Source organism: Schistocerca nitens, chromosome 3 (genome assembly GCF_023898315.1).
Source record: "Schistocerca nitens isolate TAMUIC-IGC-003100 chromosome 3, iqSchNite1.1, whole genome shotgun sequence".
Taxonomy (NCBI): Eukaryota; Metazoa; Arthropoda; class Insecta; order Orthoptera; family Acrididae; genus Schistocerca; species Schistocerca nitens.
In genome coordinates this window covers 91,893,911-91,909,488 of record NC_064616.1, presented here as the reverse complement: position 1 = coordinate 91,909,488, position 15,578 = coordinate 91,893,911, and the positions used below count along the sequence as shown (strand labels likewise).

The following is a 15,578-nucleotide window of genomic DNA, read 5'->3' as shown; positions in this document are numbered from 1 at the left end:
TCATCGAGTAAAACAGAAGTGATTTCAGGCATTCCCCAAGGTAATGTTGTAGGCCCTTTGCTGTTCCTTATCTATATAAATCATTTGGGAGACAATCTGAGCAGCCATCTTAGGTTGTTTGCAGATGAAGCTGTCATTTATTGACCAATAGTCATCAGGAGATCAAAACAAATTGCAAAATGATTTAGAAAAGATGTCTGAATGGTGCGAATATTTTGGCAGTTGATCCTAAATAACGAAAAGTGTGATGTCATCCATATGAATGCTAAAAGGAATCTGTTAAATGTCAGTTACACGATAAATCAGTCAAATCTCAAGGCTGTAAATTCAACTAAATACCTAGGAATTACAATTATGAACAACTTAAATTGGAAGGAACACAAAGAAAATGTTGTGGGGAAGGCTAACCAAAGACTGTTTTATTGGCAGGATACTTAGAAAATGTAACAGATTTACTAAGGAGATTGCCTACACTATGTTTGTACATCCTCTTTTAGAAAACTGTTGCGCAGCATGAGATCCTTACCAGATACGATTGACGGAGTACATCAAAAAAGTTCAAAGAACAGCAGCATGTTTTGTATTATCGCAAAATATGGGAGAGAGTGTCACTGAAATGATACAAAATTTGGGCTGGACATCATTAAAACAAAGGCATTTTTCGTTGTGATGGAATCTTCTCACGAAATTCTAATCACCAACTTTCTCCTCCGAATGCGAAAATATTTCGTTCACACCGACCTTCATAATGAAAAATGATCACCACAATAAAATAAGGGAAATCAGAGCTCGTATGGAAATATATAGGTGTTCGTTCTTTCCGCGCGCTCTGGGAGATTGGAATAATAGAGAACTGTGAAGGTGGTACGATGAAACCTCTGCCCGGCACTTAAATGTGATTTTCGGAATATCCATGTGGATGTAGATGTAGAACAGAGAAGCTCATATGGGGCAGGCACTGGCTTCTATACAGGACAGCAATGTGGTGGGTCCAGGAGGTATCAGTTATCATCGTTGTCGTCATCCTGGATTCTCACAATGCATCCTAGACACAGCGGCATGAGAAAATTCCACTGCTTACTTGAACTCGCATATGGCGAGTCTACTGTGTCAGGTGCCAACAACATGGTAACAATCAAGTGTGTGGATTTCCCACACTGACCATCCTGCACAGCGGTCAGCACACAATCTAATGACGTAAATATCATGTGACAGGTGCAACTATTTCTTTCGTTGCAGTAATAGGAGCCCTCTCACCTCAACACAACTAATTCAATTACTCATGAGTGTATATTCATTAGAATGGTATTTTAGCAGCTGCACGGCATAAACTGTAGATTAATAGTAACCACCACCAACATAAAATTATGTTACTGAACAACTGAGCAGCATATTACAGAACTAGTCTCTTCACATTTATAGCTCTCCTCTCTCTCATCACTATAAACTATTTCACTAGTACAAGATAGCTATTGATCCAGAGTCCACAGACAGACGCATAGCAAGTGCAGTTGAACAATGTATTTCCACTAATCAATCTAAACTTGCTAGTCCATATTCATAGTTAGATTAAAATGTTTTGTAATTTATCTCATTTTCTATTTTTCAGAATATAAATTATTTCATGCAAAGAAGCTCTTATTAAAAAACCAAAAAGCTATTGGTGAATACTCTTACCGAGTGGTAAGTATGTACATTTACAGTGACAGAGTATGACAAACAATAACTTAAAATTGCAGCCAAAAGCACTACTTGTGAAAAGCCTGGAGGTACAAGTGGAAAAACAACTCAATTTAAACGATAACAACAAAAATTTGTTTCTCTGAAAGAATGTTAAAAACACTACATTCAAACAAATTAACAACACAAAAAATTTCCTGATAACCACCAGTTCACAGTGGATGTTACAACCTCTGTGTTAATGAAGTTTTTCTGAAAAGTAAGTTAACATATTTAGTCAACAATGAAGAAAAATTAATATTCACAGACACACAGCCATTGCCCCAGTCTCTTTACTGGAGCTGTTTATGGAGAATTTTTCACTAACAATGTAACAAGACATATACCAGCAGGCAAGGTTATTATTTTGTCATTCCGCAAAAAAGTGATGTGCCTTATTGTATTAGAAAAGGGAACCTAATAGCAAAAAGAGTCCATCTTTTTCAAAATTGTAAATGGACTCTGATACATTTTCCTCTAGGTTTAGTGTCAAGAAATTCAACTTCAGAGAAAAAGATAGATAAAAATGCAAGTGGAACAAAATGGCATCTTCTCAGTGGGGGCAGTAATGAAGCAGAGATGACAAAGTGGAGGGACATTTGATTAAGAATACTCCATATATGATTCCTTGGTACAAAATATAATCACTGTAAAGCATCTATATTATACAAAACATAAATTTGTGTATTCCTCTCCTAATGCGTCAAACACAGAAAATCCAACATGAATATGGTCTCAGGAGAAAACTATACAAAGGTATGTTCTTTACACAAATAATAGAACAAAAATTCAGTACTGTATGTTTATTAGACTACATTTTTACAGCTGAAGTCTAGTGTAATTGCTGTTTGCACTACCCAAAAATCAAATTATTACTTTAATACCAGAGAACACAAGAGAGACATGACACGAAAACATGACTGATGTTTGGCACTGTTTCAGCTGAACAGCATTAAGAAGATAAATATTATCTTACTTTTCAGAAAACTCTTATTCCCTTAACTATAAACACACCACCACATATACAGAAACAAAACACATGTACGAAGTAATGAACACTGATAATATTTCTACGTGCTATCCATACAAAATAAATGACAGTTGCTCTTTAATGTGTAACTTAAGAATAACTAAACTTCAACATAAACATAACAGGATGGTGATACAATCAATCACAAATGAAAATATGACAATATCTAAAAGCACATACCCGCACGAAACTTACCAGAGTATGCCACTGATTGGAACACTGAGAAACAAACATATTTAATTTAGTTCACTGCCCTGAGGAAAACTGAGGGCGTTGCCAAGATAAAAAAAAGGGGGTAAATAGTTATAACTACCGTAATACCAGCTACTACATTTGTATGAAACAAGTACCATTAAAAGAACACACAGGACAGAGAATTCACAAACGCTCTTTATTGTCTACTGGTGATTATTTGTACGGTTTGCACAGTACAAGAAATATGATTATCAATTACCATATCTTTAGGCATTTTATGAGAATATTATAGCAATGAAACATAATGAAAAATGTGAAACTGAATGGCTCTGAAGGAAAGTTGGTAAAATTTCTTCGGCCGACAGTTTTCATATGTTACTACTACATTAACCCCAAAATTACTAACAACAATTTTGTCCGATGGCACACAGAAGCATTATGAGTAGCTAGATAAAACACAACATGTGCTCAGATTAAACACATACTAGCTGTAACCACATCACCAACTACTATGTACTTACTGTGTCTCTTCTTTAATGGCAGAGGTGGAGGTTTCCCATCTGGACTACAGCAGCTGGACTGCTGTGCAGCATGGACAGGGCAGCCTGCCACAGCAGGTCGTTCTACTTCTGTGCTGACAGTTTCCCCTCCCCCTGGCACATTATCATACTGTGACAGCTGCCGATCACGCCTCCGTGTCGACTGACGGGTCTTCTGTGGCAGTGCTGGTGGGGAAGGACTACTTCCTTCACCTGATACTACACTTGTGTTTGAGAAGCTTGTTTCTGTTTTTGTGCTTGACTGGTGTACCTGTAGTTAGAAACTTAAAATTACTCTTTGAATTCATCACAACACAGAAATCGAAATCTGAAATGATTGTACCATACATCGAAGATATGTAATGTAAATCCTCATAACTTCATCTGCCTGTGAAAACTCTTAATTACAGTAACCAATAGCTCCATAAATGAAGAGAGATTTGAAGGTGCATGGGTCTCTCTCGTGTCATGTTTATACACTTATTTCTTTGATTGTTGTCATTACATACGTATTTTGTATGATTTGACAGTGAAGCACATAGTGTTTCTACATTCCACAAAAGTGAAAAGTGCACATATGAGACAGTTCAGCTTTCAAACTAGAGTTATTCTGCTGATTGGCCTGTTAACTCACTCACTCACTCACTCACTCACTCCCTCCCTCTCCCTCTCTCTCTCTCTCTCTGAAAATATAGAAAATGTGAATAAAATAGTGGTTGCAGTATTGTGCACAGCTTTTTGTGCTAGACAACCTTTATGTGGAGTGGAATATGCAATATCATTTTTTTTCTAGCACTGTAATTATTTACATCACTGTTCCTTTTGAACTGCACTGTATTATTTACAACACACTTCATGAGGGAAGAAATGTACTGTGAAACAGTAGTCAGAATTGCTAACTCCTTGAACAGATGACTTACATCCAAGATTGCTGTGGGTAAGCAACACATGTTATTCTTACAGCACATATTTGAGAAATGAAAACTTTCTTTCTAAAAGACGAGTTATCCCACAACATTATTCCATATGAATAAGAACCTGAAAATGTAGCACCTATTTTTAGCAAAATTAGTATTTTTTTTTTAAAAGTCACATCAAATTAATTTTGTTTACAAACAATTATAAGTACAAATTTAAAAGGTTGTTATGCTATCTGTGTGAAGACGAAGCCTTATAGTGTCGAAAGTGACTGTTCAAAAAATTGGTGACTTGTGAGTTTTTTGACTGGAATGTTTACTTTTGCAAAAACTTCTACAGCATTCTTCCAAAATGGTATTTGCTTGTTTTCTTCTTTTGACTCTATTTAATCGTTCAACAAATGATTGTTTATGTTGAGAAGCAGCACCATTTTCCTGTCTCTGATTTAATGTGTTTCTTGACACTATTTTTCTTTTCCTGCACAATTTAATAATTACAAAACCTGTAGAGTATTGATTACAAGCTTTTGTGGTCTGTCATACTAGATGATACTTACTGTAGAAGAAGAAATGAAAATAACTCTATTAGCATGTTAGGGAGAGACTTTCAGGCCATACTATAGTGCAGGCGGAGGACACCATAAACTGGCCGGCAGCCACAAGTGCACACAAACTAGAATTTTGACCACCTCAGAGGAGATGGGTGATGCAGGGAAATGCATTCTGTGAGGGCATTCAGTCTACACCTCTTTTCTCTGAAACTTCCTGGCAGATTAAAACTGTGTGCCGGACTGAGAATCAAACTCGGGACCTTTGCCTTTCGTGGGCAAGTGCTCTACCAACTGAGCTACCCAAGCATGACTCACGCCCCGTCCTCACAGCTTTAATTCCACCAGTACCTTGTCTCCTACCTTCCAAACTTCGCAGAAGTTCTCCTGCATACCTTGCAGAACTAGCACTCCTGGAAGAAAGGATATTGCGGAGACATGGCTTAGCCACAGCCTAGGGATGTTTCCAGAATGTAATTTTCACTCTGCAGCGGAGTGTGCACTCATATGAAACTTCCTGTCAGATTAAAACTATGTGCCGGACCGAGACTCGAACTCGGGACCTTTGCCTTTCGCGGGTAAGTGCTCTACCAACTGAGCTACCCAAACACGACTCACACCCCATCCTCACAGCTTTAATTCCGCCAGTCCTTTCTTCCAGGAGTGCTAGTTCTGCAAGGTATGCAGGAGAGATTCTGCAAAGTTTGGAAGGTAGGAGACGAGGTACTGGCGGAATTAAAGCTGTGAGGATGGGGCATGAGTCGTGCTTGGGTAGCTCAGTTGGTAGAGCACTTGCCCGCGAAAGGCAAAGGTCCCGAGTTCGAGTCTTGGTCCGGCACACAGTTTTAATCTGCCAGGAAGTTTCATATCAGCGCACACTCCATTGCAGAGTGAAAATTTCATTCTGAACCTCTATTCTCTGTTTCCAGGAAAGCAGAACTTGATATGTAGTCATAGGGATTGTTGACCACTTTTTGTGTTTTATGGTCGCAAATGAACCCCATGTTTCCTCATTCCTTTCAAAATAAGTAAAGGAAGGAAACAGCAACACAAAACACAAAGCATTCGGTAACGGCTACTGCACATATGCTTGTCGATGTTGGCAGTGTCATAAATGAGGTTGTTTAAGCTAATCTCTGCCAGTATTTGACACAAACACAGTTCAAAACAGCTATATCCTAAAATTGCCACATTAAAGTGTCTATGCCATATTAACATTTCAACTTTAGCTAACAGACAAAAGTATGGGTTTCTTTGCTCTAAGATTGTGGGTCCCAAGGTTGAGTCCTACATTGCACTATGTGGCCCATATCTTAAATGGACCATTCAACTGCCTACCACTGGCTTGACACCAAAGCACTGAGCTCACTTGTAATTTTGCAAACAGGGTCTTACACACATTATATTTACAAATTTGGTTTCTCTAGATGATTTGCAATACCAGTAACTGAAAACTAAGTACAATTTTCAGTATTTACACGCAGAAAATAGAGCTATTTCAAACCATCTCTGATAAAATAGCTCATCTGGATACAGTTCCCTGCGAAATATCATTTATCAGGTAATTTCATGTTTTTGCATTTTGAGGCAGAATTTGAATATTCCATTTTTCGCAAATTGTGAACTGTGATTTTTTCAGGTCCTTACATATGACATTATTGAATGAAAATATGCAAAATATGTCAACTTACTGATTTGTGTCTCCCCCAACTAAGTTGTTTTAAGAGTTACAAAATTTGCATTGGACACATAAAAGTTTCTAAGTTTGAACCCTATTTACTATTTCTCACTGGTGTGGCACCTCTACATGTACAGAATTGACCAAGAGAGAGAGAGAGAGAGAGAGAGAGAGAGAGAGAGAGAGAGAGAGAGAGAGAGAGAGAGAGAGCGCATTTCCAGAAAACCAGTTAATACGTTTAAGATTTTTTTTTTACCATTTATTCTGTCACTGTATGTATGCTTCGACTGATTACAATGCTAGTATCATCCACAACACAAACCAATTCTGCTCACTGTGTATTAGACAGAAGATAGTTTACATATCTCTATGAGGAAGACTATAACTGGGCCTAAACAAAGTGTGATATGGTTTTATTTTATGCATATCCCAAATGATCTTGAACTAAACAAACAACATGAATACTTTGAACAATTTTAATAAACATTTTTGGAACAGCGATCAAAAAATTAAAAAAAAAAAAATTATATTTTAAATTCAGTCTTGATCGCACCACGTGTGCTACAAGAACATAGGTGACCGGTTTCGATCATATCACATGACCATCATCAGACCCACGGCACCCTTCGAAGGTGGTAGGTGGCGCACTCTTCTCAGCTGCTGTGATGTCAACAGGTGGCCACAAGTGTGCTCCACCTACCATCTTCGAAGGATGGCCTGGCTCTGATGATGGTCATGTGATATGACCGAAACCGGTCACCTATGTTCTTGTTGCACACATGGTGCGAACAAAACTGAATTTTACATAAATAGTTCTTTCTTTTAGTGGCTAACAGTTGTACAGAGTGCTGATCATTTTGTGGCAGAAAATATACTAGACACACAAAGTAGCCGGCCGGTGTGGCCGTGCGGTCCTAGGCGCTTGAGTCTGGAACCGCGTGACCGCTACGGTCGCAGGTTCGAATCCTGCCTCGGGCATGGATGTGTGTGATGTCCTTAGGTTAGCTAGGTTTAAGTAGTTCTAAGTTCTAGGGGACTGATGACCTCAGAAGTTAAGACCCATAGTGCTCAGAGCCATTTGAACACACAAAGTAACATGGAGAGTTACCATTGGAAAGGAAGAGGTGGCCCACCAATCTCAAAACAATATCAATTATTGGGCAGGTTTTAAATACCCCTGCTCAAAGTTAAATCTCCAGACAGGGGAGAGCGCCTGTCGATTTGGGGTACTAAGACTTTGCTTCACTTAACAAATGAAGACAGGGAGGGCTCTTCACTATGAACAACACACAGGGTGTTCCACGTACAGTCTCCAGCCTTGCACAGGAACCAGTACCCTCAGAAACATGCTGCAGTCACCACAAGAAGTTATGACCTGTTTCTCAGAAGTGTAGCATGTGAAGTATCAGTTTTAACTGAGAATAAACTAAAAGGAGTTTGAAATGGACTTGGAAAGAAGCCCTAGAAAATTGTTGCGCCATTTAGCACTTCAGACCAGTGTGCAAGTATCACCTGCTCACAGATCTGTGCACAAACTCTAGCTGAAATGGTAGTGCATCAACTCAACAATCCAGATACTGTTGCTCGATATCAGTGCTACATCTGGTGTGTGTAAAGCTGGGGAAAAGATAGTAGCTAAAGGATGTTGAGACAGTCGTTTCCCATTGTAGCTGGATATCCAAAACTCCAGGCAGTTGACTGCAGCAGGTGTTGTGCCAGCAAAGTCTTTCCAGGTACCCATTAATTTTCTTTTTGGGCAATCATGCAAAATATTTTCCATTATATTTTGTTCCACTGTTCGCAATTGCTCTGGTCTTCATCAGTCATTCCCCAATTATGTAACACACATTTGGTCATGCAGTGACTGATTCTGACACGGTTGAGGAAGCTCCGTATTTTTCTTGGTGCACCTTGGGTAACACATTGTTTACTCAAAATGGCAAAAAGTTTACACCCATGGCATCCAAATCAAATTTGATCATGACTGTAAGAACAAGAGTGGAGTGCAGTTGGGGAATCGTGAATTATTTTACTGTAAGTCCTTATTGGTATGTGAATAATACACTGCAGTCTTTCCTCAAAGAACTAACAACTGATGAAAATACATAGTTATTTCATGCAGGACACTACCCCTGCATCTATGAGAGTATTACCAGGTTTTTGATGCAGCCATAATTCGTCATTTGTTTGTGAACTGATGTCCTTGGTGGGATATCTGAAGTCCCTTTCATGGAATTCATCTCTACATCTACACGATTACTCTGCAATTCACAATTAAGTGCCTAGCAGAGGGCTCATCGAACCACCTTCAAGCTCTTTCTGTATCATTCTGTTCTCAAACAGAAATACTTAAAATATTTACGTGAGAGGCCTGATTTCGTTATTTTAATATGATTGTCATTCCTCCCTATGTAGATGGGTGCCAACAAACTATTTTCACACTCTGAGGACAAAGTTTGTGATTGAAATGTTATGAGAAGATCCTACTGCAACGAAAAATGCCTTTGTATTAACGACTGACACCCCAATTCATGTATCATATCCACGGCACTCTCTCCCCTATTTCGCGATAGTACAAAACGAGCTGTCATTCTCTGAATTTTGTCGATGTCCTCCATCGATCCTATCTGATGCAAATCCCACACTGCACACCAATACTCCAGAAGAGGGCAGACAAGTGTAGTGTAAGCAGTCTCTGTAGTAGTCCTGTTTCTAAGTGTTCCACCAATAAATCAGTCTCTTGTTGCTTCACCCACAACATGTTATTGCCCCCAGGCAATACAACCATCCTGTTTGGAAGTTTTCATTTGATGATTAGGAAACCTACTTCATTTTTCTGAGTAACTAGGAAATAAAAAAGTCAACACAGGAGAGCCTTCACACTTTCTTTAACAGTCATTCACCCCATCAGCATGTAGCTCACCTTTTGACTAAGTTTTCTATTATTCTTATTTTTTCCCCATCATTGCTATCTTCATAGTTAAGCCACAGTCCCTGCCCCCTAGACACAGTAAGGTGCTCATGACTTCACATGACCCAGGCGGCACAGGTAGGTTATCGAACGCTATGAGCACAATGAGCAGTAGAACAAGAAAATTGTATTTTACTGCACATTATTGTAAAAATCAATCTGAATAAAGTCAATTGACATAGAAAGGCTGTGGTATGTACTTCTTTTTGATTATATGAATGCAACTGTTGTTTATCTAAGATTTTCAAAAGAGTTTTCTAGCTCAACTTATCTTCAGTAAAGCAGTGACTATATGAGTAAGGATTGTTGGCACAGTAGTGTAAAAGATTTTTCATTTAGGATTGTGGATATACTTTTAAAATCTGGTAGTGGTAGACTAGATGGTAGAACACTGCTCATTTGTATTCAGTCCATCAGTGAGAATGAGTTGGTATTTCCAGGAAATGACAGAAAGTTGCAAGAACTGCAATTTATGAGACTTCTTGCATGATATGAGGAAGATGGAGATGCTTTCATGGCACAAGTAGTAGTATGCAATGACACTTGGGTTCATCATTACACCCCTGAACTGAAGAAAGCCAGCACGGAGGGGAGGAGGTGTAGCAAGGGGACACTGTTATCTGCTGGTAAGGTCACAGTCGTGTCCATGTACATATCGGTGCCCTTGGCCATGGGACTGCAAAGACATTCTGCTGGTTAGTTTCCTGCAGGAACATTGGGCCATTAATGCTGCCCCACTGAAATCTTTTTCACTAAGTTTGAACAACCTACTAATCAAAAGCCACAGTATCCTGATCGGAAGCAACTGTCTCCTTCACGACAATGCCAGATCTCAGACCTCACACCATAACAATCCAACAAATATCATGCATTATGCCTCCTACAGCCCAGACTTGGCACCATGGTACTGCCACATGTTTGTGCTGCTCCAGAAAGCTCTTGGCAAAGACCACTTGAGGACCAATGCTGAAATGCAACTGTTGGCATGAAATTTGTTTCAGACACGTCCTTATCCTTTCTTCAAACATCGAATAAAAATATTGGTAGGCCAATGGCAAAAGTTAATTAATTTTGAATGATATAAATTTGATGGCATTAGGTTTGTTTATGGTTTGTCCACCCTCTTGTTACATACAACAAACACCATCAGAAACTAAACTTCCAAGAAGGGGTGAGCAGAATGCAGTTGAAGTTTGATATGACACACTTTCCATATTACATGTATTTGCACTGGAGTGCAGGTATTCTTGATGAAACACAATCACAAAGGTAACTGGGATAACAAACTGATTAAATTACCCTGTAAGAAGTCTCCAGAGATCAAATGTTCCTTACTGCAAAACAATCAGTGATAAGCCCTGGTTAATCATTGGAAGTTTTTCAATAGATTTTAGACCATCCTTTTTTATTTTCATTTCTTAATTCTTGTTCCCTCTTTATAACAAAACATTCAAATAAGTAAATTAGTCTTTCAGTACTTGCTACAACTACTTTACATCAATTCAAAAAAACAACAAATACATTTTGTCATGTTCATGGCCTCTTGCAGAAAGAAACATTTAGTTTTGATAGTGTCTACCCAGGGGCACTCTCCAGAGAGCTTTTTGATTATTGGATTTGGTAGGTACACAACAGGCCAAATGAATTGCTGCAGTTAATTTTTTGTAAAAACAAGAACAATTTTGATCAAGCTAACAACTTAAAATCTATATGATCCATTCAGACATGACTTACATGCCTTCACAAATCACACACAAATGGGAAACAGTAAATGTGTTAAGGACTACATGTTAATGAAGGATTTCTCTTAACATTCCTTTGTCTCTTTGGCAGATTGTTTATTTTTAAATTGAAGGTCTTTACGATGGGGTTTTCTGCTTTATTTGTTTCTAAGTAATGTATTAAATTCCATTTTTATACACTCTGTTCAATTTGTGAATTTATGAGTCAATCTTGTGGCAATAAAAGGCAGGTGGTTATAATTGGAACCTAATTTGTGAACCCTAGCTTCATCATAGCTGGAACCAGTCAAGTCCAGCTGAACTCTGACCTGCTTGGCATTTGTCACTAGTTAGGGGAATGTGAATTGAAAGCTACACATATGGTAACCATTTATCCCCCCCCCTCCTTTTCCCTCCTTTGCCACCCACACTGCCTCCTCCCAAGACTGATTTTGAAAAACTCTGTAAAACTATTAGTTCACTTTGGTGATGCATAAATTCTGAATATAAAGTAAATATAAAATACCCAACAACTGTAATGACTCATCAGCAAAGTACACACAGAACCAGTTACTGATACTGAAGCACTATTTAGTCCTGGAAATTGCAAAATATGGTTATCGTATACCATTTGGATGGGTAGATCACATAACTAATGAGGAGGTATTGAATAGAATTGGAGAGAAGAGAAATTTGTGGCACAACTTGACTAGAAGAAGGGATCGGTTGGTAGGGCATATTCTGAGGCATCAAGGGATCACCAATTTGGTATTGGAGGGCAGCGTGGAGGGTAAAAATTGTAGAGGGAGACCAAGAGATGAATACACTAAACAGATTCAGAAGGATATAGGTTGCAATAGGTACTGGGAGATGAAGAAGCTTGCACAGGATACAGTAGCATGGAGAGCTACATCAAACCAGTCTCTGGACTGAAGACCATAACAACAACAACATACCATTTGGAATAACATGTTTCTTCACTGGGTATAAAAGCAAGGCATGAGAAAGGAAAATCAGTACACCTAAGATTTTTTTTCATTTGTCATCTTCTGTTCTTATAATTTTACACTAGCAGTTACAGTTTTGCTGAAGTATGGGAGTGCACTGCCCCCTTCTATTTTTCTCCATTTTCTTCTGGGCGAGCACCACAGCCTCAACAAATTTGAAGGAGGTCATTGTTCCACCAGGCTGTATTTCAGATTACTTTACTTTATTGTGCATGAATAGTTTCAGGCATGGCCTATTCTCTAGTGCATCTATACCAACGCAAGGACAGTGTATTCACATCTGTTGCTATACATACTTTTGAGAATTAGTCATGCTCGGAACTGCTAGTGCACAATAAAGTAATGTGAAGTACAATGTCCTTCTCACTCTAGTATTCATTACCATTACAGACGAAATACTGACAGGAGTAGCAATGCTGATAGGAGATGAAAATATGAAAGCAATGGAGTAGGGAAATGGAGGACAAGGATAGGTACAAGAAAGGCTAAATGTTTGAGGGGAAGTGGTGGGACAGTATGGATTGAAATTTAATACAAGGAAGAGTGAAGTGATGGTGACAACGAGGAATAAGAGGGGAGGAGCAATGGATGTACGTATTAAGAGGGTAAGTACTAATGAAAGTGAGAAGTCCCAATTACCTGCAGTGCACAACAGAAGACAGTGGGAGAAAGGGTAAGCAAGGGATTCCTGCAGAGTACAATAAGACTGGATTGGGACAGGGACATCACCAACAAGTAAGCACACGTTATACCGAGTGTATTATGCTCCAATACTCGTATGCATCATCAATGTGGATAATGAAGAAAAGGCATGGTGAGCAGGGTACAGGCCTGTGACATGAAATGTCAAAGACACAGAATAGGACTTACTAGAATGGATAGAGGTGGTGAGAGAAAGAGTGAAACAGAAGCCCATGCAAGAGAGCAAAGAAACAATGAGATTAAGATGGTATGGGCATGTTAAAAGAATGGGAGTTGGCAGGATACCAAGACAGACCCTTGGACAACAGAGGGCAAGAGATGTAGAACAATGCTGAATGACACATAGATCATTGGAGTGAAGGAATATGTGAAGAAGAGGAGAGAAGGGTGGGACAGAGTGGAGAGGGAGAACAGGGAAAGATGGAGAGGCTTGTGTACTAAGCTGCCATAGCCAGGAACTGTAAACTGTACAACATGATAAAGATGATGGTATGATTATGATGATGAGTTATACTTTTGGTGGCTGCTAGGTACACATTTTTCTTGTTTACTCACAATTATTAACTACTACTTTAGCTTAATTCAGTTTAATTTCAACATTCAAAGAAACTTTTGTCCCATTTTTAACCACTGTTGTACCTTCAAATGGAACTTAACATACAAGTGCCCTCAGTTCTGTTCCCAAGGAACACACAATGTACAGTTGCTCACCTCACTAAGTATTTTGTTTGAGAATCTAGTCACTCGCACAAAGCGTTAATAAATTTTTAGGTTGTCACCTGCCATGTCCTGCTGCTGGTTGATTCACAGGAAATAGTACTTTGCTGAGATGAACGTGACACAGATGAGCTGAACTGCTGTGAAGATACTGACGATGCAGTGTAGCTTTGGCACGAATTTCGCACAGAATGCATAGAAGCAAAGCCCGATTCAGATGCTGAATAATCGAGCTTGTTAACTGATGAATCAAATCCTGCAATAAAGGAGCATTATATTACAAGAACAATAAAATATCATAACTGCAAATACTGAATAGCTTGCAAGCATTCACAATTAGTATAGCAAAATGCACAAAGAAGAGGGACTTTTAGCAGTGGTTTATAAGAAGGTTGTACACATTGTCATATTCTGAAAGAATTGTGCTTTTACCAAGAAAATGAAGATGCCACAGCCAGTATCCTAACCAGGATATTTTATTTTACACTAAGGTTGCAACACAAAGTTCCCTTCCACACCAAAAAACGCACGTAACGATGTACCTACCAATAACTGTACCAGGCATTATTCCAGGCATATCCGTAGAGAACAATGGGGACTTGAGCAAGTCAGAATGAGGGGTCAACAGGGAAGGACTTTTATCACTTCCTATCACAGATTGTATTTGATCAGTTGTCACAGTGGATGACACTTCATAATAACTAGAAGACGAGCTGCCATTCATTAACACAGTTGAGCCTGTAATGCAACAAGTATGTCGTTTGTATTAGCTAATGGTTTAAAAAGTGTACTGGAAAAAATATTATTTTATATCTACAGCCAAATGGATACAAAAAAATTAAAAAATAGACTGTTGAAATATGATGAAACATAACAACACTCTCCCTATATCTCAGATAAATATACTTAAAATCAAACAAAACAAGCCTAAAACAATAACAACTACTGCAATTAGTGGAAGAAATATAGCTTATTTGCCTGAGAGGTAACTTACGTCTAGAATGAGCAGTAAAAGTAGAGAGCTACTTACACACAAAGAATAAAGTCATTTGAACAGTATATGTAACAGTATTTTTCTGCAGAGAAGGACACACACACACACACACACACACACACACACACACACACACACACACACACACACACAAAGAAAATAAAAAATTTAAAAAAAACCTATGACCACAGATGGCAACCTGTGCATATTAGGCTGTTGAAAGGGAACAAATACAGCATTTTGAAGAAAAGGAAAGATTTTAATCCTCCACAACTGGTGAATTTGCATCTCCATCTAATTGTCACTGTAGTTCTCATACTGACATCCTTTTTCAGACTTTTGCATTTTTCTTTTAGGAAGATATTGCATTCCTATCTTCCTTGTATTCCATCCTCTCTTGGATGTCTAATTTACCAGCATTAACAGACTTGTACATCTCTGAGATGGTTTTTTGTCTGTGTTTCAAAATAAATCATAAACTTTCTGGCTTTTCGTAAATATAGCAAGGGCAGCTATCTTCTGACAAAAAATTGCCTTATATTTAAAGTAGGAAAATAATATCCTGTATGTATTCAAATTTCATTTGCAAATATAAAATATTAGCTATACAAGTTGCCAATAATAGCAGCAGCAGCAGCAGCAGCAGCAGCAGCAGGAGTAGTAGTAGTAGTAAAACAGGCAAAGAAGTGAAATACTGGCATAATGGTCACTAGGACATAGCTAAAATTGTAATACTGTCTTCCACATTGTTTTCTATGGTTTTTGCATGCCCCACTTCTGAATGTTAGTAAGATAATTTTGAGAGGGAAATAATATCTTCTCAAATCTGGATGAATGTTA

At 38.5% G+C, this 15,578-nt stretch overlaps 1 protein-coding gene across 6 annotated transcripts in view; it reads right to left on the bottom strand.

Annotated features, from left to right (window-relative positions):
* LOC126248069 (guanine nucleotide-releasing factor 2) overlaps positions 1 to 15,578 on the bottom strand; it is a 463,467-nt gene that overhangs the window by 125,446 nt on the left and 322,443 nt on the right. For 5 of the 6 annotated variants that reach the window (XM_049948716.1, XM_049948717.1, XM_049948714.1 and 2 more), the window contains 3 exons: positions 14,291 to 14,482; positions 13,807 to 14,000; positions 3,466 to 3,754 (listed from right to left, as the gene is read on the bottom strand). In XM_049948716.1, the coding sequence (XP_049804673.1) occupies positions 3,466 to 3,754; positions 13,807 to 14,000; positions 14,291 to 14,482 (675 nt within the window). The remainder of the gene's footprint in view (positions 1 to 3,465; positions 3,755 to 13,806; positions 14,001 to 14,290; positions 14,483 to 15,578) is intronic. The other variant, XM_049948719.1, reaches the window with a different exon arrangement.